Source organism: Tetrao urogallus (assembly GCF_951394365.1).
Source record: "Tetrao urogallus genome assembly, chromosome: 1".
In the NCBI taxonomy this organism is placed as follows: Eukaryota; Metazoa; Chordata; class Aves; order Galliformes; family Phasianidae; genus Tetrao; species Tetrao urogallus.
Genome location: NC_136813.1, coordinates 109539463 through 109562703, shown reverse-complemented (window position 1 = coordinate 109562703; position 23241 = coordinate 109539463). Strand labels below are relative to the sequence as shown.

Sequence of the window (23241 nt, the reverse complement as noted above, 5' to 3'; positions counted from 1 at the left end):
TAAGTTCACCATCTGGTCACTGGATCTTGTTAAATGCCTTTGTATACAAGATGAAGACACCCCCGCTTTCAGACAGCTTCTCTTATTACAGATACACAGCAAGCTGGCCATCTTTCAGCCCTCCTCATCTGTAATTAGCTCAGGCTGTTGAACTTAGACTGTAACAATGCAATCAAGGACAGACAACTAGAGGTGAGAGGTCACAGAGGAGAATTTGAAGTTGAGACACCTGAGTTGGGACATGAGAAAATTACATCAGATGCTATTCAGTGTACAGGACGTATCCAAGCCCATTTCATGAAGGGAAGATTACATTCTTAATACAAAAAAATATGGATACAGTGTGGAAGAACTGGAGGAAATTAAAGGAGAGAACAGATAAGCTAAAAAAGAAACTGGAAAAAGGAAAATGATAGTGAAGGAATGTAGGATATTCTACTAGCTTTCCCCTCCCTTTTTCTGTGAAGGTTTCCTTATACATATGACTGCAGTGGATCCTGCAACTAGGTACCTGGCAGTAGCGTCCCACAGAAAATAAAATCTGCTTTTGAGTTTTGATTTTATTTATTAATTTATTTTGTCCCCTTCCCCACACATGAAGAGTGAGTTAAAAGAATTAACCGTACACCTAGAGTCTAGGCATGCTCACATCCATATTCTTCAGTTATTAATGAAAGGGTTCTGCAGTCCTTCAGGCTTTGTTTTCACTGAGAAAGAGGATGTCCCAGCCTCAAGTTCTTACAAATGGGTGTGCAAAAATATTCCAAATATTCCCCTCACTATTGTTTTCTCTTTTCTCTGCTGAAAAGAGCGCACTGCATTCAGTAGTCTTTCCTCTGATTTCCTCAGATATTCTGAAAGTTCAAGGTATTGGTAAGTAATATCCAGCCATGACACAAGCAGCAGAAGTGCCCAGTGTAGGAGAAAATGCAAAGTAGTTCTTGTAAGTTGGTTTAGCAGCCTGTGAAATTGCACCTTTTTTACTCAAAGCTTCCATGGATGTAAATGCTGAATGCTTGAATGTTCTGCTCTGTCTATAGGCCCCATCACAGCTTTGATGAAAGCTCCTCTGCATAGGCAGTTCCACAGACTGAGAGTCTTTAAAAAGCTAGCACCTGATTACAAAGTTAAAGGCAGTTTTCCTTATATTTTACCACAAGTGAATCAAGAAATCTGGATCTGGGTCTGAAATCCGGCTTTCAAATTGCCCAGAAGAATATAACTACATCCATAGTTTTTGATGTACATCCTTGGATGGACTATGAGGCTTCTAGAGCTCACTGAAGGGGTCTTTGAACTGCATGGTGGAACCACTGATGAGTTCCCATGAATTTTAAGAGCATTTCTTTGAGTTTAGAACCCAGAGAATTGTTGTGATAGAGCTAGGCCATGTCTTCCCTGTGAAATGGAGAGGTTACCACACTGCTTGGGGTCTGTGCTCTGCTCTTACATAGTCCCAAATAAGCCACTAGTCTGCCTTGCAAATGCCACCACCCTCTAATATGAGCTGTTTGGGTGCCCAGGCACCTCCAGGAGTTCCATAATCCCAGTCTGCCTTTTGTTAAAGCAGTGTATGCTTGTGGTGATGCTTTATGCTCTTCTTCAAAGCAGAATTTATCCCTTAATCTCTTTTTCAGGCATCAGTTGAGTTTCAGCCAGTTTGTAATTGTGTTTTATCAAGTGTCAAGTGGCCAGCAATTTTTTGTTCATTTTTTTAAAAATTTCTGGGAAAGAAGTCTGGATTAGCACACAGCTGATGAAGAAAAGCCATGCATTTTGACAAGAGATGAAAAAGTTGTCAGGAATGATGGAGAAGATGTCTGAAAGCAAGGCTCCAATGAAGCAGTCTTCTGTCTGTGTCAAAAACTGCAGAAGAATTTAAAGGACAAAAGCTGTAGATTAAAATCTTAAATGGATAAGTGCCAAGCAAATCCTAAAATGAGCTAAGCCTTTCTAACAGACTGAGCCTGACAATGACAGTATCAGCACACTTTTGTCCCTTTTGAAATTATTGAGTAAAAGTTTATATATTGCACTGAATTTTGGGACAAACACCTCTTGAAATCTTGCACATTCACATATAACTTACCATAGAATCATAGAATAGTTAGAGTTGAAAGGGGCCCTTAAAGATTACCTAGTCCAACTCCTTGCAATGAACAGGAACACCTAAAGCTAGATCAGGTTGCTCAGAGCCCTTCCAGTCTGACCTTGAGTGCTTCTAGGGATGGGGCATCCACCATATCTCTAGGCAACCTGTGCCAGTGCCTCACCATCCTCACTCTAAAAGACTTTTTCCTTATATCCAGTCTAAATCTACTCTCATTTAGTCTAAGAACATTTTCCCTTGTCCTGTCAGAATAGTTTCTGCTGAACAGTCTGTCCTCTTCTTTCTTACAGCTCCCCTTTACACACTGAAAGTCTGCTATCAGGACTCCCCTTCTCTTTTCCAGGCTGAACAGCCTGAGCTCCCTCAACCTGTCCACACAGGAGAGGTGTTCCATCCCTTGGATCATTTTTGTGGCCATCTTCTGTACATGTTCCCATAGGTCCACATCTCTCCTGTACTGAGGACTCCGCATCCGGATGCAGTACTCCAGGTGAGGTCTCACTACAGTAAACTGCGATAATAATGCAAACTGATCTCCCTTGTGCAGGGCCAGTTTTGACCCTGAATATTTAATGACTGAAATAAAGCACTGATATTTTATTTTAGTATGTCTGTATTTAGAAGAACAAGGACAAGAGCTCAGCCATGCCTGGGAATGTCTAGAAGATGGATGAAGAATTTCCCTGGGAGGTAGGCTATGCTGTCAGACCAGGGAGGTTGGGTGACTGGTGTACAATGAGAAAAAATATCATCTGAAGGATGATGATTCTGGTGGATCTTTGGTGTAACAAATCACTGTTAAGCTATTCCTAGCTTTCTCTTATTTAATTTGTGTTAATCATACTCATAAAACAAAGGAGGAATAATAGACTTTGGCTTGGATTGCCATGCCTTTGATCTGTAGTGTTTGAAGTGCACATGGGGTGATGAAATTAAGAATACCTACTGTTGTAGGGCTTGGGGTTTCTTTTGTGGTTTTGTTTGTTGATTTTGGTTTTCTTGTGTTGGGTGTTTTGTTCATTTGATCTTGGTTGTTTTTCCCCATTAAGCTACAAAACAGCAGGTGCAGATTTACCAATGAAACTTAAGAGATTTCTCTGATGTGATATGTGCTCCTGATCATTACATGACATGTGAGTATGTACATTCAGCCTAGGCCAAAAAAAAAAAATGCTACATTTCAGAATAGAAACAGAGCATCAAAGAAGACAAATTATCTTCTGACCATTGCAGTCTCAAGTTATTCACAGAAGTTCCCATATGCCACTAGCAAAAATAGTTTGTATCAATCAGATAGTACATTTTGCTGTACAAAGAGTGATTGCCCAATAAATTGCAAAGAGGAAACTCAGAGGGTATTTTGTTATCCGCTATTACACTTAAATCCAGTACTAACTGTCTGCAGTTTTCACATAATAAAACAAAAATTCTCCAAAGTAATAGGGAGAAATTGAAGCATTAGAGAGAAAATTTATAAACCAACCAGGAAACTCAAACAATACTCTTGAATAAGAAAGGATGAATGTTCAGATGGGCTCAGTGAGCTGTGGGTGCTGGTTACTTCAGGCTTCTGTGCTGAGGCTGACGTGAGGGCTGCTAAATGTGAAATATTTTGCAGTAGTACTCTCATACTAATGATAGTCTAAGAACACAAGCAAAATGAAGTTTTCTGGGAGAGAGTATCTTGTTGCTTCCGTAGGAGGGGAAAAAAGTGTGTGGGCAGACAAGATTTCATCTTGAAAATCATAAATCCTCCTGTTCCCTGAAAAGGATCATTATTGGAAATCTATGTGATCATGTTTTAGTTCTGCAGTGGGTGGTAGCCGTGCACTACATTCAGCTGTCTTCATTTCCCACATTGTAGTTGGGGAGACAGAAGGGTATTCTGGCCCTCTTTGATCTCTCTACTGAGAAAGGCAACAAGACTTCCAGGTATGATGGTGGATTCTGTGTATGTGAGACTCCAGCACCTGTTTATTTTCCGTGAACTAATAAGTCACCAGATGGTAAAGGTTTTTATCCAAGCTGCTCTATCTGGATTTGTACCAGTAAGTTGGACATGAAAGGTACCATATGGTACTGTTAATCCCTGAAGCATTCATTATTCCTAATGTAATTTTCAACACCTTTCAGTGTTGACATCTCCCTTTCGTTACTGTCCGTACTTATTTATATGGTTAATGTTCAGATGAAGCTTAACTTAAAGTATTTGGTTTGGGTTATTTTATGTGAGTTTCTGAGGCTCAGTGCCAACTGGAAAATTAATTGCCCTTGGACAGTCAGTTGGGGGCATGTGTAAAATGAGGTGGTTGTGTCATCGCAGTCTGCAGTGGGTAGGGTCTGTCACTGGCAGTCTTAGCAAAGAGGCAGACTGCAAATAAGTTTGACAATTTGAGAAGTAGTGTGTGTTCTAATGGATACTGCCTATTAGTACAAAACCCTGCTTTACTGTGAATGATGGTCATTGCTTGTTTTCACTGCTGGCAAGAAACTACCTGACTAGGCTTAAACTTCTTTGAGGCTCTGGGAGTAGGGCTGATTTGTGATATAATGCGGATATTAAAGACTGGACCTTGGGTGGCCAGCAGTTTTAGAGTTGGAGACTAGCCCATGAACAGCTCTGGATCCACAGGATGTGTTTAGGGTTTAAGGGCTGGATGTTCTGCAGGCTGGTAGATGTCCAGAGGGGTTGGCATCCTGGTGGCAACACAGTGCCTCTAGAATCGGGCTGAAGCATGTTTAGTATGACTGCGATGAGGAAACATATAACATGACTGCATTATAATAAAACAACTTCTGTTTAGTATAGATACTGCACAGGTATGTGCAAATACTGGTGCCTGAATTTAGGCTGTTTGGCTGAACAGTTGCATCTTCTACAGAATGTTTTATACTATAATAGCATAGCAGTAAACACCATTTATATGTAAAGAAGCAGATCCAGAAGTTTTTCATCTTCTGAAACAACTTGCTGCAGTTTTTTCAGAAATGTGCCAATTAATAATATTGATTATTTAAAAGAATAGATTTAAGCATTCCAGGCTGATTTAGAGAAACAAATTAAGAGGCAAGAAAAGATTTAAAACTTTTGCTGATATTTTGAATAAGACTGCATTTCTTCAGTTTTTATGCAGAAAGGACTGTGATAGCCACTAGTGTCTTCTGTAGAGTGGCTACTCATGGAACCAGTTTCCACAGCGAGTGCACAAATCTCTTGGCAGATTCCTGGCACAAAAGGATGAAACAGTCTCTAAGGTTCTATTTGCTCTGGCAATGCTGAAAAAGCCTCCTTGTCACAGGAAGGAGCGCATGGGGTCCTGCTGAGAGGAGTGCCCTGTCATTGAGGTTGCAGAGGAGTGAGACGCTACCTACTCTGGTGGGATGACCATCCTTCCCAGGACAGGAACAGCCAGCCTCTGCTACAGTTGCAGCCGTCCTGGTTTTCCAGAGCTCTGTCACTGACCAAGGCATGGGAGCCATCACTTGTGGAGCTCTCTGTGATCCCTTTCACAGGACCTCTATCTGTAGACCATTGGTCTGAATCCCACCTAAATGCATACTCTATTATAGTGTTGACTGTGGTCTGCACATAACATGGCAAACTTGCCGAGCTGATGGTTGCTTGGCAGGTTGTGATTGCTTCAGGCCTTTCTGCTGGTATTGAAGAGAACCAGCAATGTCAATAAGGTGTTTTGACAGTAGCTGAAGATAAGATTTGTTCAGTTGGAGAAAACTGAAAACCTTGTAGCTTGAATTGCTACATCTCTTCTTGCTTCTTGGGATCGAGTGTAAGACTATGGACATAGCTGGTCTGGTGCCATAAACATGGAGAGAGTGCGGTTTCTCTGCCCCACATCAACAGCTATAGGGATGCAGGCTGTCAGCTTTGCCCTTGGACTGGGATGAATACAAGAAAGGCTTTGTACATTCAGCATTTCAAATAATAGCAGTGAATAAGTCTGTCTTGCATCTTAGTGAGATCCTTTGCTGTTTTGCTTTGGAAAAAGTTCTTATAATATTTTATTTTAAAAAGTAGAATATGGAGTCACGACTGGATTGATAGGAAGATCATCAAATCATAGACTTACAGAATATCCTAAGTTGGAAGTGACCCATAAGGATCATCAAGTCCAACTCCTCGCTCCACACAGCACCACCCGAAATATTCTGTTCTCAGCCTCAAAATGAAGGAAGCTTGAGTTCAGAGCAGTAGCTGGCAGCTGCCACTGATAGAACTTTTCCATAGTGTCATGCAAGGTGGGAGGTTGGCACTAGGGGTCTGAATATGCCATAATTATGGATAAGGAGTAATAAAAATAATAAGAAATAAACAGTAAAACGTTTGTTATAGAATTTAAAGGAGGACAGCCTACATTATGAAAACCTGAAACAACGTTTACTTTTTCTTTATATCTTAGTGGAAAAAGTATGGAAAGTTAGAGAGATTTCACATTCACTTTTGGCAGTAGCAAGAAACTTCAGAGCTCTCCGCTCAGATCTCCCTCCCTCAGTCTGAAGGTATGCTTTGGCTTGCCTCAAGTTCCCTTCCATGGTTCATTTCAGGGGTTAGATTTTTAACCCTGGTTTTACCATGCTCTGTGTGTGGAAAAGCAGAGCAGATGTTTGAGTGCACATACCATACAGATAAAGCAGAAACAAGTATTTCCTAGAGCTCCTCATGTCCTCCAGTACAAATGGCCATCCAGGTTTCCTCCAGAGTTTGAGGAATTGTTTTCCCATCACTGCTGTTGTGAAGACACGTCTGTCACTTGTTCTACCTTTAGAAATTGTCTTTAAAAGAAAGCAGAAGTGGATTAAGTGGATTTTGTGGGCAGGGGATCATTCAAAACTGATTTGCTTAGACTTTTGCTTCTGATTTGTAGTTGCCGACCCAGTCTGTAACCATACTTTATTATAGCCTGACATTTAAAATTAGATAAATACTCTTGGTTTTCAAATTTGGTCCACAAATGTGTCCTCTATTTGCTAACTGATCTTGGCTGAATTTGAGCTTTCCCATTTCTCAGAGTGGACTGGGAGCTGCACACAACCTTTTGGACAATGTTCTGCAAGAGGCTTAGTTAGCTAAAGTGGTTTTCAGAAATGTCCGTGACAGATTCACATGGAGGCTAGATGGGGTTGAAGAATTTGTATATTTGGTTTTCTTTATTACAGGAATGAATATCTCTGCTATTTTTACTGGGGTTTCTTGTGGGTGGTTTTATTTCCCCCGTAATCTGCCAGCTCAAGCTTTTCATTTTATAAAATCATCTGGTTTTTGCACACAAGTAATTCAACAGTGGGAAGTTTTGTTAAATGTTTATGGAACATACCAGTCAGCACAGATAATCAGGTTTTTATATCATGATGTGGAACACTCTTCGCAATGCTGCATCTGGGAGAGGAACAGCTGGTGGCTTACAAGTTTGTAGGCTGATTAGGGCACCTGATGCGAGACCTTTCACCAGTAGGTGCTGAGCAGTGGGACTGCAGAACCTCTGCTGTACTCAGTTGTGCACATCCCTCACTCATATTTCATAAATAAAATTGTCCTTGTCTAATTAATCACTTTTGCTGGATACGCATTTGGTAGTTCCTCTTCCTGTTTGTCTCTGCACATGATTGCTGTAGGTTGCAGAGTGCCTGACCCAGCAGTGGTCAGAGTTCTTTCTTCTCCTTCAGTAACAAGTATTAGGGATACTTCACCAGGAGCTGCTTATTGACCTGAACACATACCAAACTACAACGATTCTGGGAAATTTCTCCTCTTTTTAAGTGGAAGTAAAGAGAATAACCTCTTAATTTACTGCAGAGCTCCTACCCTTCTTTCTTCCATCTTTTCCAGCTGAGTGATCCCTTTCTGGAGACTGGTTTATGCCGCCTGCAGGCTGTGGCCTGGTTTTCTGCTTCAAATTCCTTACCAGCAGCTTCATTTTTCCTTTTTTTGGTAGGTAAGTGCAAAGCCTTCTGTGGTTTACCCTTTTAAATATCAAAGGAATCATGTCGTGTCTTAAGAGATGGTCCCAAAGTCAGTCTACTCTGTCATCTGCCCACTAATTCTGCTTTCTATTAGCTCAGTGTATTCAGTGTTGACATGACAGCTCCCATTCAGACCTGTATACATAATACAAGAGGCTGGACTATTCTGAAAAGTCAGCCTTTGCATGTCTGCTCACTTCAAGCCTTGGGAGGATGTTTCTCAGGGGGTGTGTTGGCTGGTTTGATGTCTGTAATGCAAGCAGGCAAGGCAAGCAGCAGCTGTCATTGTACATGCTGGTGTGGAAGGGAGATGGGCACAGTGAGACCTCTTGGAGGAGCTGTCCTGAATCACGCTGTGTTCCCACCGAGGCTGGATGTAAGCTTTCAACTATGCGTAGAGGAGCAGACAGAAAGCAAGCCCTAAAAACGTAGTTGTGGGAAGGTGTCTTTTTGTTGACGTTGTTGCTGATTTTAATCAGAACTTTAAGAATCAACACAAAGCAAAGTGAGTCTGTGTGGAAGCAAGAAAAATGCTATGCAGCAATCTGTGGTTTACTGAGGAACCATATAGAGCATTTCTGTGGATCAAAACTTGCTAATACACCATCTGGAGATAGGGAAGGGAACCACAGGCACGCTCTTATTGAGCGGGTGACAAGACTGTAAGAAAGGACCACAGCCAGTGATTACCTGTAGGTCATGCTAAGGACGCTTGAGCTCCATGCCACTACTGGAAGCACTTTTGCATCCTCCTCCTCCCTGGGATGAGAGGTCATTCAGTTGCTGTGTAATCCTCTCGGGACCACTTGTGTGTGCACACTGCTGGGACTGCCCTTGCTCTTGCCCTCTTTCATCCAGTTGCTTGCTCGCATTACTGCATAAAGTCTTGATGTATGGCCGTATCCCTTATTGTTACTGCTTTTATTTCTATTCAAACTAGGTCAGCCTTTCCAGAAAGGCATAGTTTCCCCATCTGGTAATCAGCTGTGGAGATGCAATCACAACTCCAGTTAACACTAACTCTTGATTTGTATTTAATAGGAGACTTTTGGCTAACATTTCCACCTCCTCTGATTCAAGACAGATTGTAGTTGTTGTTGTTGTTTGGGTTGTATAAATGACACCACCTGGTGAGGGGATCTCCTTAAGAAAAGGGCAGTCTTCAGTTGTAGATGACTGTGACATACATATTTAATAAATACATTAACATAATCATTAGACGTGCTGACAGCAAATTTGATTTTTCAAAAAATAAATTGGCCTTCTTTTCAGAAAATTCCAGCACTGGGGGGCATTTTTCATCCTGAAAGAGAAAGGTTTGAAATCTGTCTTCATGTTGAATTGAAAACTAAACACACAGATTTGGAAATGGTGTTCAGCTGTTCCTGAACAGCAGCAACACCTCAGGCAAGCTGTCACTTTCTGTCCTACAACCTACTGTCATCCCCCAGCCAGAGCTGCCTGCTGCAGAAGTATTTCCCACTGCGAAGTGCAGAGGTGAAGCGGCAGGGAGGGAGGGTGACAAGCAGCAAGGGAGAGCCCGAAAGGATGGGAAGTGAGCTGAAATTCCTGGAGTCATTCATAAACTGGAGCAGGAGAGCCAGCTAGCGTTGAATGTGGCAAAAACAAAATTTCCCAGCTTAGAATGATGGATATAAAAAATGCCTTTCCTGTCTCAGAAACAGCTTTGGATTTTTATTTTTTTTTTTCATTTGAGAAACAAAAGCAAGCGGATGCATATTATGTAGAACATCAGCCTGCTGATCCCAAACCAAATCAAGCAGTGGAAAGATAAGGCAGAACTGCTGCTGGTGCTGTAGCACACTTTGAGTAACCAGAAAGCACCAGGAAATTGCTGTGCATAACTACCAATACTTAAAGAATGACAACACTCTGTTGGATTCCACAGGCTGTGCAAAGTCAGTCTGTGTCTGTCCTAGAGTGCTTACAGATACACTGGCATTGAGTTTTTGCTTTACCAGGAGGAGATGCCTGTCCCTGCTGTGCAGCTGTAACACCTTCGCATCTCTGCTGCTCACAGATGCAGGGTTGGGGAGAGTTTGGAGTTCTCTCCTGCTCCTTGCTCTGCCTCTCCCATCAAGGACCCACTCCTGCAAGCCTGATCAGGGATGTGAGTGACAGGCTTGATGTAAAGGCTAAGTTTACCCCCAGTGCTTTTTGCAAGTCTGAAATGTGTGGCTACTGTTTGAGGGCCTATGTGAGGGGGCAGCTGGCAGTGTTGTGAAGGGCCATGTTCGATCTGTTTCAAGCCTGAGGGCTATGGATGGTCAGCACAAGCTGATGGACCTGCCCGTGATCAGCAAACAAAAACTGTCTTTATGTGTGCTCTTAAATTAACCCAATGTTCAGACCTGTGCTTTTTTACTTTCTGCAAGTAAAAAATTTTGTGTTAATTAATAGCAAGTACTAATAGATTTTTATACAGAGCTTGGCTTGTTTTTATGAGGATATTAGCGTTTTGTCTCTGCCTTTGATTGGGAAACTCTTTAAAACAAGACAGTTCATTAGGTTCTTCATGACATATTATGAGATGCATCATCAGAGTTCATGAGAGGAGGCCTGAAGGAGGAGGGGTCCTTTGTTTTTGTTAAGACATCAAGATCCCCTCAGTAACATGTTTTGGTTCTTTAATTAGAGCCAAACACCGCTTTATAATGAGCAAAGATAATAGTAGAAAGCAAAGCCCTTCATTACATGTTTTGCAGCATGAATTTTGAGAATATAACCCTGCAAGTGATAAAGAATGATGTCAGCACTTGTGCTAGCAATGAGCTCAACAGCTTAACCAAATCAGTCTTAAAAGAAGTCAAACACCAAACTTCCTGCCACTGTGTGCACAACTCCTCATGGCTAAGATACGTCGTTTCTTTATGCCAAACTCACAGTCTCCACATCAATTTTCTAGAAAAAGCATTTTGGAAATTGTATTTTATTGTAGTGAAAATATCATTATGCTTATAGGTACACACACACACACAAACAGGAAAGAAACACAGTATATACACTGAAATACCAAGAGTTGTCCAGCAGGTAGTTGAGCATCATTAAGACGTACCTGATCCCAGCTGCCCTGAGAGGACTGGGTCACACTGTGTGACCTCTGTCTTCTAACACCTGGTCACAACAGTATTAATCTGTACCGTATTCCACTGCTTTGTATTATTTGGGCTTACAGTGATTTCTGTAAACCTTTCTTTGACAGATTTTTGGCTCTGCTATTTGCTGCCCCTCAAGGCAAAAAGATACCATGGAAGTGATCCAGCAAGGTTCTCCAGAACACATAGAGAAATTGTACTGAAATCTTTACTTGCTTAGATAAATCAGCCTGTAGTCAAGTAAGTAATTCTCACTAACACTGAACTTGCAAAAGTATCGTGTGGCTGTTGGCACGTGGACAGAAAGCTACAATTACCTTTGTAAAGACAACAAGCATCCAAGCATCTTGGACTTGTTTGCAGGTAGAAGCTACTGTAGACTGTTAGTGCCCTAGCCCTGACTGCAGTGTTAGTGCCTTAGCAACACAAATGTTGTGTCTAACCAGAGCTCCCACATACTTTAACAGGTGGTCAAAGCTCTCTTTAGAATTTCAAGATAAAATGCAGTTTCTGTACCTTGTAAGGTCCCATATCTATTCAGTTGCTCTAAAATGCTTCAGGAGAGCTGCTTCTGCTGGAGAAAGACTGCCCTGGCTGAGACGAGTCTGGCTTTTTACCTTCCCCCTAAGAAACTATTGCCATTCAGCAAATATGTATGCATATAAATACCACAGCTTGATTTTGAAACACAGTTCATGGTGGGTCAGTATTGCTCTGTTCAGAAAAGAAGATGTAACCAATATTTGGCTGAATTCAACACTGAGTAAATACTAACTATGATTTTAAAAAAGATGGGCACAAACATCACTGTAGTATTTTGTCATTAACCTACTCATCTTTCTATTTCAGCAATCAAATCCATTCTGAAAATAAGCTGGTAAGGAAATACACAACAAATAAACAATGCATCTTAACAACAAATTGTCTATGTACAAAAAAGTCAATGTTGGTCACTTAACTTTTACACAACATTTGTATTATAGAAGACCTTCTGTGTCCCTGCTCATGTGTCTTTCAGGAACAGCTGGAGTGCCACCCATCATGACATTATAACACTGTATTGCAGAAGTGCCCTGTTGTGCTCTGGTACCAGATGTGGCCACTGCAAGCCAGCAGTGACACTTACTGTGTGGAGAGAGCGTTTCAGAGGGCTGCAGCCTCAGCACTGTGATGTTTTGCTAATGCCAGGTGACAAAAGTTTAATCAGGCAGTTGTGTAAAATAACATCTTTTCCGATGAGGTTACTTTTGTGTTTATGCTGGGAATGCTTTAAAATAATGCTAACACCCTTCTATCACTGCGCTTCTCTCCTACAAACCATTCACGTGCAAACCACATTCTTTCCACTAGCACCTTGTACTTGTGAATTCACTACAGTAGATTCCAGTGAGGGGATAAATGCCAGACAGGATTTTAAAGGTGCCTTTTATTTTTAGTCTGTGAACGTATCTTCTCTTTTCTGAGGAGATTTTTTTTTTGCCTTGGTATACAAATTACCACTGTCCATTTCAGAGTTAATGAAAAATGAACTTTCATAACCTCTGCCACTTCTGATCACTTCTTAAAAATGTCACTTTATGCAGAGAAGCCAGAGGTAATTGAGATAAACAGACATCTGTACATTTCAGCCATTCATTTAGAAAACACCTGTATCCATCCATGCAATGTTAAGACTATAAGTAACTTTGCAGTTACATCTGAGCCCATTGCTATGGCAACAAGGTAGTCTTTATCTCCCACGTGCTCTCTACTGATTTCTTTTTTTTTTTTCTTAAAGCAGCTTCCTGAAATGAAAAACAGAGAAGCAATGATTAAGTTAGTCTCTTTCTCTTTCAAGCTTTGGATTCAAGGCTTATATGAGACAGCCCTTTCTACTTTCCAGCTGTGGAAAATTTAGAAGCTGATCTGTCTCAAGATGAAAATATGAACAAGTGACATGGAAAAATGTGAACTGCAGTTATTTTCAATTAAGAAACAAAACAAAACTGTAGTTGAGGTCTTTGGAATACAGGGGTTGTGCTACTGTAGCTGTTTTTAACCCGATCCCAAGGAACCGCACTTCAGAATCTTTTAAGTGAACAGAGATATCTGTGATTTTCTTATTGCTATAGTGATAATACAGTTTGTAGGAGACCGAATGCCAACACTTAATTCCTTGGTAGCCTTTCCCATTCTTGACTTTCATCAAAGCACACAACTCAGCTTGGTTAACTGTTCAGAACTGTATACCTTCTATTCTGGTAACATGCCCACAATATCAGATGATAGCACTGCACTAGTGACCTGCTGGGTTAGCTGCCAAGTCAAGTCTTGCAAAATTGAGATGAACTAACATGCTTTAAAAAATTTCTCTTCTAAATAAACAGGTAGCAGCAGTACCTATGCTAAAAGAGTCAGGAAGGTTCTATTTGTGCTTTCAGAATCAAGTTGATGTCAGTGCTTCTCTGACACCCATTAACTGCAGGATTCCTCTTCACCACTTTTTAACCTAACTGCCTACTTGTGACAGTGATTAAATTAAGTACTTAAAAAGCATTGAGCTTCTTCAGAAAGTACTGATATCTTAACTTCTAGTTAAGTAGTTAGTTTAGTAGTTTAGTATCTAGTTAAGTCCAGTATTTCCAGGCCCATCTTATGAAAAATATAGTAATGTAGTAAAGGTTACATGAAAAAACATCAAAGGAATTATGCAGACAAGATATTTCACTCACATTTGATGCTGCCTAACAAACTCTGCAAACTGACGGTCCTTAGCGTAGAGCTCTATAATTCGAATTCTGTCCTGAATTTCCTAGAATACAAAAAAGAAATTTTAGGTACATAACAGAAATTAAAGTACAACTGAAACTGTTTATTTCTTTTTCTTGGAAAATAAAACTCATATCCTTTGCTGTTTCAATGAGGAGACCTTGAAATTGGACAGTCCAGGGCTAAAATTCTTCTTTGTGCTATTTTTAAAAGTGGAGCACTTCAGTTTTGGAATCTAGTCATATTTTACTGTTAAAACCAGGGTTTGGATAGAATGTGACATTTCAACTGGCTTGAACAGAACCATTTCTTTCTCATGGATACTTTCCCCACAACTCTGGCTACAGGCTGGATTCACACCTCTCACAATTGCTTAAGAATCTGTGGCTTGCTCCTGGGTGTAAATCCAGTCTCCTCTTCAGTGAATCCTGGATACCATCTATACAACAAGGTAGGACAGTATAATCTAACTTGCAGGTTATACTAAGAACTAAGCTTTAAGAATCCTGTATTAAAGGCCAGGCAGTTCCAGATTTTTACAGCAATGATTCCTGCATGTCAGTTGGCATCAAAAGCTAAAGGCCATGTCTAGCACTAAAGCAAACCACTGCAGCCCTTGTGCAGTTACTTAAGCATTCAGCTCTTTTATCACGTGAAATTCATTACAAGTCAGAACACACACATTCCTGTCTGTATACCTGATAGGAAGGATTTCTTTCCCTGCTTGCTCTCTCCTTTTTAATAGTTGCAGCAGTCAGAGTTGTGACTTATCTATCTAGAGCACAGATTCTTGAGAAAGACTGAGGCCTCAAATTGCAATTGTTCAATAAGCTTATTTTTCACAAGATCTTTTGATGGCATTATGAAAACAAGGTCATTTACCTCCTTAGTAAGCTCACTGTTTTCATAAATGTGCCTTATCTCTTCACTGCTGTAGTCGGTGGATGTCTCTGCACTGGTAGAACTGTAGGACGTTAGCTGAGGGTATCTGCGATAATAATGGCTGTAGCCAGTCGTATCACTTTCATACATGGGGTTGTATTTAACTGCGTTCTCAATGGACGAGAGGCTGTCACCCTGCCTGGGGGAGCAATGAACAAACAGTGAGCTTCTCTGCAGCCCAGAACGGCAGCAGACAGACTAAGGAAGCCTGGCACTTGGAGGTGCGCATAAACCCTGCTGCTGGTCAGCTGCACGACACAAGACTTATGATGGAATTATCCTTATTGTGGCAGATGAGCTTTGTAACATTAGATGGTGCCACATACCCCTGTGAGTCCTCGGTGTCGCTCTTTGTGTACTGGTCTCGAAGGGTCCTTGCCAAGAAGAAGATAACAGCAGATGCCACCAGAAGGAATCCTGCCACAGAAGCAATGGCAATACCCACGACCAGTGGCTCAGACACATATTCTTCACAGTGCTCCCCTCTGTACCACCAGTTCTCTCCTACACGACACCTGCAAAAAAGAAATGCTGGGAAATTAAACACCAATAAAAGCTGCAACTTTGATTGATATAAATGTATTTAATTTCTTCTTGTGATGTATCCTCAGTTAATTTACCTCAACAGTAAATGCCTTCACAAGTTTGAGCACCAACTTTTTATTGTTATTGGCAACAGCCATTTGGTATCGCTGAATTGAGTGAAGATAGGTAGAATAAGAAAAGGATAATGCATTTGTGGTGGCAAACTTGCTATTTAGAGCATCCTGTGATGTGGTACAACTGAAGTGGCCACGAGGGCCAACGGCATGCTGGCCTGCATTAGAAATAGTGTGACCAGCAGGAGCAGGGAGGTGATCAGCCCCCTCTACTCAGCACTGGTGAGGCCGCACCTTGAGCACTGTGTTCAGTTTTGGGCTCCTCACTACAGGAAAGATGATGAGGTCCTGGAGTGTGCCCAGAGAAGGGCAACGAAACTGGTGAGGGGTCTGGAGCACAAGTCTTATGAGGAGCGGCTGAGGGAGCTGGGATTGTTCAGTCTGGAGAAGAGGAGGCTCAGGGGAGACCTCACTGCACTCTACAACTTCCTGAAGGGAGGTTGTGGTGAAGAGGGATTTGGCCTCTTCTCCCAGGCAATGAGCAGGACACGGGGCAATGGCCGCAAGTTGTATCAGAGGAGGTTTAGATTAGACATAAGGAAGAACTTTTTCTCTCAGAGAGTGGACACTGGAATGGCTGCCCAGGGAGGTGGTGGAGTCGCCGTTCCTGGCAGTGTTCAAGAGGCGTCTGGATGACGTGCTGCGTGATGTAGTTTAGTGCTTGTGGTGGCAATGGTGATGAGGAGACAGTTGGACTAGATGATCTTGTAGGTCGTTTCCAACCTTGTGATTCTATGATTCTATGAAGTATCTAGATTAAATAAAAACTCATGCACTGATAGAGCCTTGCAGGTAATGTATCAAACACTGCAAAGGTAGAAAACAATCTTTTAATGCTATTGCAATGCAAATACACATGAATGTGTGTTAAATGAGAAAAATGCTCATAGTGTGTAAACTACAACAGTTAGGTAAATACATAAAAGAAATGACTAGAAAGAAGCTTGCTCCCAAGAATGAATCTTTGGAATTGCTTCCTTAATCAGCATTCATAATTTCTGCTTTGCTGTGCTTTGGAATATGAAATCTTTAGGTAATACAGACTTCTAAAATATACACACTTACTTAAAATCTACCAGTAAAAACAAAATATATTACATCGCATGTTTTTGGGACATTTTGTTCTAAAATCTCAAGGAATTACAGCCACTCACAGCAGTGAGCCTCATTAATAGAAAACATCAGTAAATTAAGTCTTTTGACCTAAATATCTGAAATAGTTTCTAAAAGCAGTAACTGATACTTCAACTTTTTTGAAAACGTCTTTGTAAGTACTGGCCAAAGCACATGTGGTTCCTGTTAGCACTATTATACAAATATGATAAAATTTATACCACTATACACATCCGTGAAAGTAACTATTTTCATATCATAAAAAAAAAAACAAAAAACAAAAAACATTTTATTGTTTCTCTTGTTAGCTGCTAAGCCCCTAAGATTAATTAATTTTCTTAATGTTCTAAGCAAGCCTTATTAAAATAAAATCATGTGAACTAATATGAGTAGTTATACTAATGTAAGTAACTATATAACAAATAATAACTAATGTAAGTAGTTATAGCTATCGCATTGTTTTAATTAATTCTACCTTTTGTTGATAGGTATAATTAATTAGTTATTAAAAACAGATTATTACGATAAACAGGGAAAAAAATAGTGCAGTATCAGAGGGCATATTTATCAGTACCTTGCACTATTTCAGTTACCTGTGAAACACAAACATCTGTTTAAAGACATCTGAACCTTAAAAAGCAAAAAAAATGATCTGAGGCATATGTCTTGATGTGTCATATGAAGCACACATTATTTTTCCCAAATTAGCAATGCTTTCTTTCCTTATGGGACCTTTTTCTTAAGAAAGAGCACTGTATTTAATGTATCTATGCTAAACGAGGATGCCTTTCAAATCTGGATTTTTGTACTGGAGTCAACTAAAATGTTTTATGACATTATCTAACACTTTGCTACTAGAGAAACTTCTGGAGATAAATTCTGTCCTCAAATTCAAAGAAAGTGAAGTGAACAACTCAATATACGCCACTGCTACTATTTTTTGTAGATAGCTTTACTTCCTGGCATTTCTGTTCTATTAAAGAAATTTGTTACTGTCTCATTTTTGAAAAGTAACATTAAAACTGGGACCTCCACTCAACAGTGTTACGATTGATAATCACTAGCATCTCACGTGTTACACATTATCGTAGGGAATTTTGCATGCATTTCATGGAATCCCAAGGACAGAGGAATGCACGTGCATCAAACAGAAGATGACCTACCTACATATGGCCCCTTGCCCAGGGCTGATGTCGCACTTGCCATCATTCAGGCAGAAGTTGGGTTGCAGATCACAAATGCTATTGCAGGGCAGCCCGTCGATGCTCAGGTAGCCAGGATTGCAGACACACTCAGCTTCCCCACTCCAGCGATTCACTAAGCATTCAGAGAACTCGTTGCAGGCCTGGAACTTGCAGGGATCTGCTTGCTCTCCTGGGAACACCAAAAGCAGAAAATATTAGTAATAGAAGAGAACATTACCTAAAGCAGAGCACTGTTGCCATTTTCTCAAATGACTTCTTAGTTAAAATAATCTGCCAAAATGCAGCAAGCATCTTTCCTGAGTTTCAAAGGGCTCTGCTAAGGTGAACAAACACAAGGAAGCATTCCTCTGCACAGTGCACATAAGTGGTATGGCTAAGACCACCCAGCAAGCCAACTGAAAAGACAAGTATAAGAAGTGTTCTTTTTCTTACTGGAACACGACCTCAGATGTTCTCTCTCTGCTGGAACTGCATTTTGCAAATGAGTAAAACACAGCTGATCTCCAGTACTTCTTGTCACAGAAAATATAGGCAGCACACAGAGAAGGGAAAGGGGACTTCAGGCACTCAGTCCCTACCTGTGAAGTGCCTTTGTCTCAAGGAACACAAGCCTGTTGTATATCTGATGTGTTGCATATCAAGCTTAAGAGGGCTGGCATTAAATTTAATATCAATATCACAAGATTTTTCATGTGAAAAGACTGCCTTTATAGCAGAACTTCCTCAGAAGCACAGCTGCCATTTGTCAGCAGTGTTGTTTAACACAGGAACTATTTCCAGGTTGCTTTTATGATACACTACTGGCTAACTTGGACAGAAAGAAAGTTCCCTATATCACAAATGGACTAAGGGCCAGACATCATACTGCAATCAAACTCTGAGTATTAGAGTAAGTCAGCAACTATTTTCCATGTAGATACCTCACAGTTAAACTGTGGTTACCTGGCTAGTTAACTGGGTACCACTCATGGTGGTAGCCATGTGGAGAAATTCAAACCACATGTGAAAGTCAGCACAATAGAGATGGGCACCACTGTTCCTGCTGACCAGTCCTCCTCTAACTCCTCAATGAAAGTGCAATGACAATTATGCAAGCCACTTTGAATCCCATATTTCTATATGGGCTCCATACTGTTTGTTCAATCTGGGTCCCATTTCGTTGTTCCTCTCTTTAGTCCCATAACAGACTTTTGTTTATTAAAACTCTGTGAAAGTCTGACCTGAGCTTTAGAAAAGCCCAACTTGTGAAAAGCACTGGGAAATCTCTGAACTGTTAGGATCCTAAATAGGTTGTTAAAGCAGAATCCCTTGCTTCAAAACTTACTTCCCTGCCATTTTTACCTGATTCCACATCCAGAGAGTATTTATCAATGGCCAGGTTCATGGTGTGATACGCAGTGTTGCAGAAGTCTTCCAGGATCATATACACAGCATTGGTGACGTTTCGAGGCACAGGTTTGGCAAACTTCATTCGACTGTTCACCACAATGCTGCCATTTCTGAAGTTCAGGATTTCCAGATTCTGGAAGCCTGTTAGATTTGACTGAAGGTATGGCACCAGCTGCAACATAAGAGACAGTGACAGAAAAGCTGAATCCTTGAATCTATACTCAAGTCAGTTGGTATCACATCAGACAGTGGGAGTTTGAATTAGTTTATCCAAATCCCATGGCAAGGGTATTAAAACTGTTCCTGACTGAGGCCCATACTGGGATCTTGCCAGGATCCTGAGTTCTTCACACCTAATATCAATCTGTAGACAGCTCCTAATCTACAGTTTAGATACACACTTGTATGGGCGTACATGGAGCTCTCTCTTGCCCAACACATATACATGTCATTTCAAAGGGTATTTCCCTCAAGCATGTTATCCTTTTCTATCTCTCTCCTTTACACCTTCCATCTCCCATAGAAAAATATTCATTATACTCAGGAGAAGAGAATTTCCAGGTTAAAATTTGATAATTGTTCCTGTATTTCTTCTATGAGGCTTTGCCAGCCACTGACTATTTAGGAGAACAGTCCATTTACAAACATTGCATTTCCCTAAACTACCTCTTACTTGGGATGGATTGAATGAGTTGCAGAAAGGCTATCAACAGTGCCAATGTATTTACTTCTTCCCTCCCCATAGACTAAACCCAGAGCATACCACAAGCAATTTAAGGAAACGTTTTACTGAATTAAGCTACATGCGCTGCATCTACTGACACCAGCAGAGCATCTGGCCAGTATCACTAGAAAATTAAGATAATGAGATCATTAGATTTAGAGAGACTGCTGACTGACTAAAAAGTGAAAATAAAACAAAACTGAAAATGCCCTACCCTCCCCGTCCCACCTCCACCCCCCACTCCCCCCTTCATATTTCCAGATAGCATTTTCCTGGAGAGGGACACATATAACATCTGGAAACACCAGTCTTGAGTTACTCTCTGCAAAGGAGAGCAGACCAACTCCTACCAACAATTTCTATCTATGGAAATTGATATTTAGCACAGAAATTACACTTACCAGTTCCAAGAATCGTTGCTCTAATGCTTTATATTCAGGGGAATTCTTATTGAACAGGTCTTCTGAAAACATCATATTGGTAACCCGAAGACTGAAAAACACAACTAAAGCTCGTGATGGAACAGGAGTGCTATTGTGATTTTCATGCGTGGGCCAAGCCACACCGGCCATCTCTGTGGAATGGGCATGGGTAGTTGGCTCCATGCGACTGTCAGTCATGCTCTGTGCCTCCTCACTTGGCTCTGGAGAAAAGCTGACCATGCTCACATGATCCCGGTCCACTGAAACATCCAGGACTCTTGTTGTTTCATCTCCCAACTTTGCTGAGGTAACCACAGATGATGATACTGTGGATGCCATGGGAGGGAGATGAGATGGAAGCTCAACAGTGCCTGCTGTTACAGTTACATAGGACTTCAGAATGGTGCTGATACTCATGGAAACACGTGTGACATGTTCTGTACCATCCTGCCCAGCAAAGCCATCTAGAGCAGTGGCTTGATCTATTAAAGAAGGAACTGCAGTTGAAACTCGAGCTGCAGTTGGAATTGCTGATTGCACTGTTTGATCTAATGTCTTCTCTAGTACTCTGTCAGTAGGCCAAACATCAACTGGCTTCTTTATTGCTAATCCAATGTCTCTGTCTGCCAATGATGAATCTAGGATTTGATGCTCTTCCACGGAACTATCAGTGCTTACCTCAAAGGATTTCGCAGTCAGAACAGTTTCTAAAGAGCTTTTGTCCAAGTAACCTATTGTAGCAGCTTCAGCTACATTTGACTGCCCTGCTGTGAATAATTCTTCTGCTGTTGGCCTGCCTTCAATTTGATCTTCAACTGCCTCAGAAATGATCTCCTGATCTACACTGTACTCTTCTGGTTGTTCTACACTAAGGGCTACAGTAGACGTAAGGAGACTATCCTCCATACCAAGAGTTACTGTAGATGTAAGGAGACTATCTTCAACAGACAAACTTGTACTGTGTGGTAAGAAAGGATCTTCTCCAGTTGGCAGGTCTGCAAAGGAATAGTCCTCTGATGGCTCCAAAACAAAGGGCGGTTTAACAAAAGAAGAATCATCCACGCTCAGCGTTTCCGTCTGTGTAGATGGCTCCACAGATGATGGCTCTCCTGTCTGTAGCAGAGGTACCTGCTGAGTTGTAGTTTCTGGAAAGACCAATATTTCAGACTCATCAAGGAAATTTTCTTTTATATTGGCCACACCTTCATTCTCATCTTTGGAAGGATCATCATCTAATTTATTCCTAGAGTTAAGAATATAATCTAAGATCAGACCTTCGGGAATATCATCAGTTCTAATTAACAAAGAATCATTATCACCATCAAGCCAGCTATCAGGACCAGGGTAGAAAACTGGTTCCAGTGTTGCCACATCCCAAGGCCAAATACTTGGTTCCATTCCTTTTCCTGAACCATCAAAAGCTGAACCAGATCCATCATCAAACATAATTCTATCTCCAAGATAAATATCATTTTCACGTTCTAAAGGAAAAGGACTTTCTTCCACAGACTCGTGCAACAAAGAATCTGCACTGCTACTGTCTGCAGGACTACCCTGAGTTACTTCTTTCTTCTCAGCAGTCACTGTTCTTTTTGTATCGGTCTCCAGGACTGATGAGGAGGCCACTGTTGGTGCAGAAAGCAAGGGAGCTATATAATCATCTGTAGATGGAGGTTCTTTAGGCGTAAGGTGAGAAGGGGGACTTGAAGGCAGAAGAAAGTCATTAGATAGTCCAGTATCTTCAAACTCTAAAAATAAAAATGAGCTTCCAATTAGTTTTTGTTTATACATTAAAAAAAAAAAAAAGTAAAATATGGTTCATTTTGTTGTCTGTAGATAAGCATTCATTATGTTTCCTGTGATATATACTGATCTTGACATGAAGTCTAAAGGCCTCTTGACCTCTCCACTTTTCATTCTGATATTCCATGAGTCAAATCAAGACTGTAGAATACTCAATAAAGCAGTTACTGTGTAGCATGTCCTTAGTAGACTATCTGATAACTATCTCTGTTTCCGAGATCAATAATCTTTGCATGGAATCACCCAAACACGCTCCATATGAAAATAGTTCTACTCAGTTAAAGAAGTATCTTGCACACACAATTTGCTGGAGGGATAAACAGGCATTATCAGCTGTTACAGGCAAGTTATCAGAGTGTCTTGTTCTTGGATACACGTACACAGTAAAGGTAAAAACAATCAGAGGAATATATCCAATGTATAGACCTTTCTGAAAAGTCATTTTGGTAAACTATATGTTTAGTGAATATCCAGAAACACTGATATAGAAACTTAAACTTCAGTCAATGAACTTACCATCTGAAGAATCAGGGGCTGAAAGCCATTCCAGAGAGTCCAGAGAATCATGCTCTATCCCTGGTGCAGTGACCAAAGCAGGAGTCTGATTCCCATCCCCTAAATTCAGCCCATCTGGCAAAGATGTGATGTCAGCCTCTGAAGAAAGTGGAGCTTCAGGTATCAAACTGACCTCAGAGTCCAAGCTTTCTGGTCTTGGTCGGATTTCATTGTCGTTGGACTCTTCGCTATCTAAAGTGGAATCTGGCTTGGTGAAGTCAAAGGGCAAGGTATTGCTGACAGTTGATTCATCTGCTGAAGGCCGTTCAGCTGAAAAAGTGTTATCCTGAAACAAAACCATAACCTCTATTACAGGGGTAGTATTGGCTGCCCATACTGGCTGAATATATGAAGGGGTGTTAACCAGGAGCAAAATCTGGTACTTTTGCCTTTGTGAGGAAGTAGTGCAAAACAGCAGGAGAAGGATTTGCAAACATAATTTTTGCTAATAACTTCCAATGTACATGTAAAATGCA

At 40.9% G+C, this 23241-nt stretch overlaps 1 protein-coding gene across 1 annotated transcript in view; it reads right to left on the bottom strand.

The window, feature by feature from the left end:
- Positions 1-13912: 13912 nt before the first annotated feature.
- The window catches only part of IMPG2 (interphotoreceptor matrix proteoglycan 2), a gene marked incomplete at both ends in the record, with an annotated part of 49760 nt that continues 40431 nt past the window's right edge, over positions 13913-23241 (bottom strand). Inside the window, 7 exons of the mRNA XM_079539102.1 lie at positions 13913-13996; positions 14836-15034; positions 15222-15410; positions 17831-18041; positions 19214-19433; positions 20387-22155; positions 22727-23051. Of these exons, the coding sequence (XP_079395228.1) occupies positions 13913-13996; positions 14836-15034; positions 15222-15410; positions 17831-18041; positions 19214-19433; positions 20387-22155; positions 22727-23051 (2997 nt within the window). The remainder of the gene's footprint in view (positions 13997-14835; positions 15035-15221; positions 15411-17830; positions 18042-19213; positions 19434-20386; positions 22156-22726; positions 23052-23241) is intronic.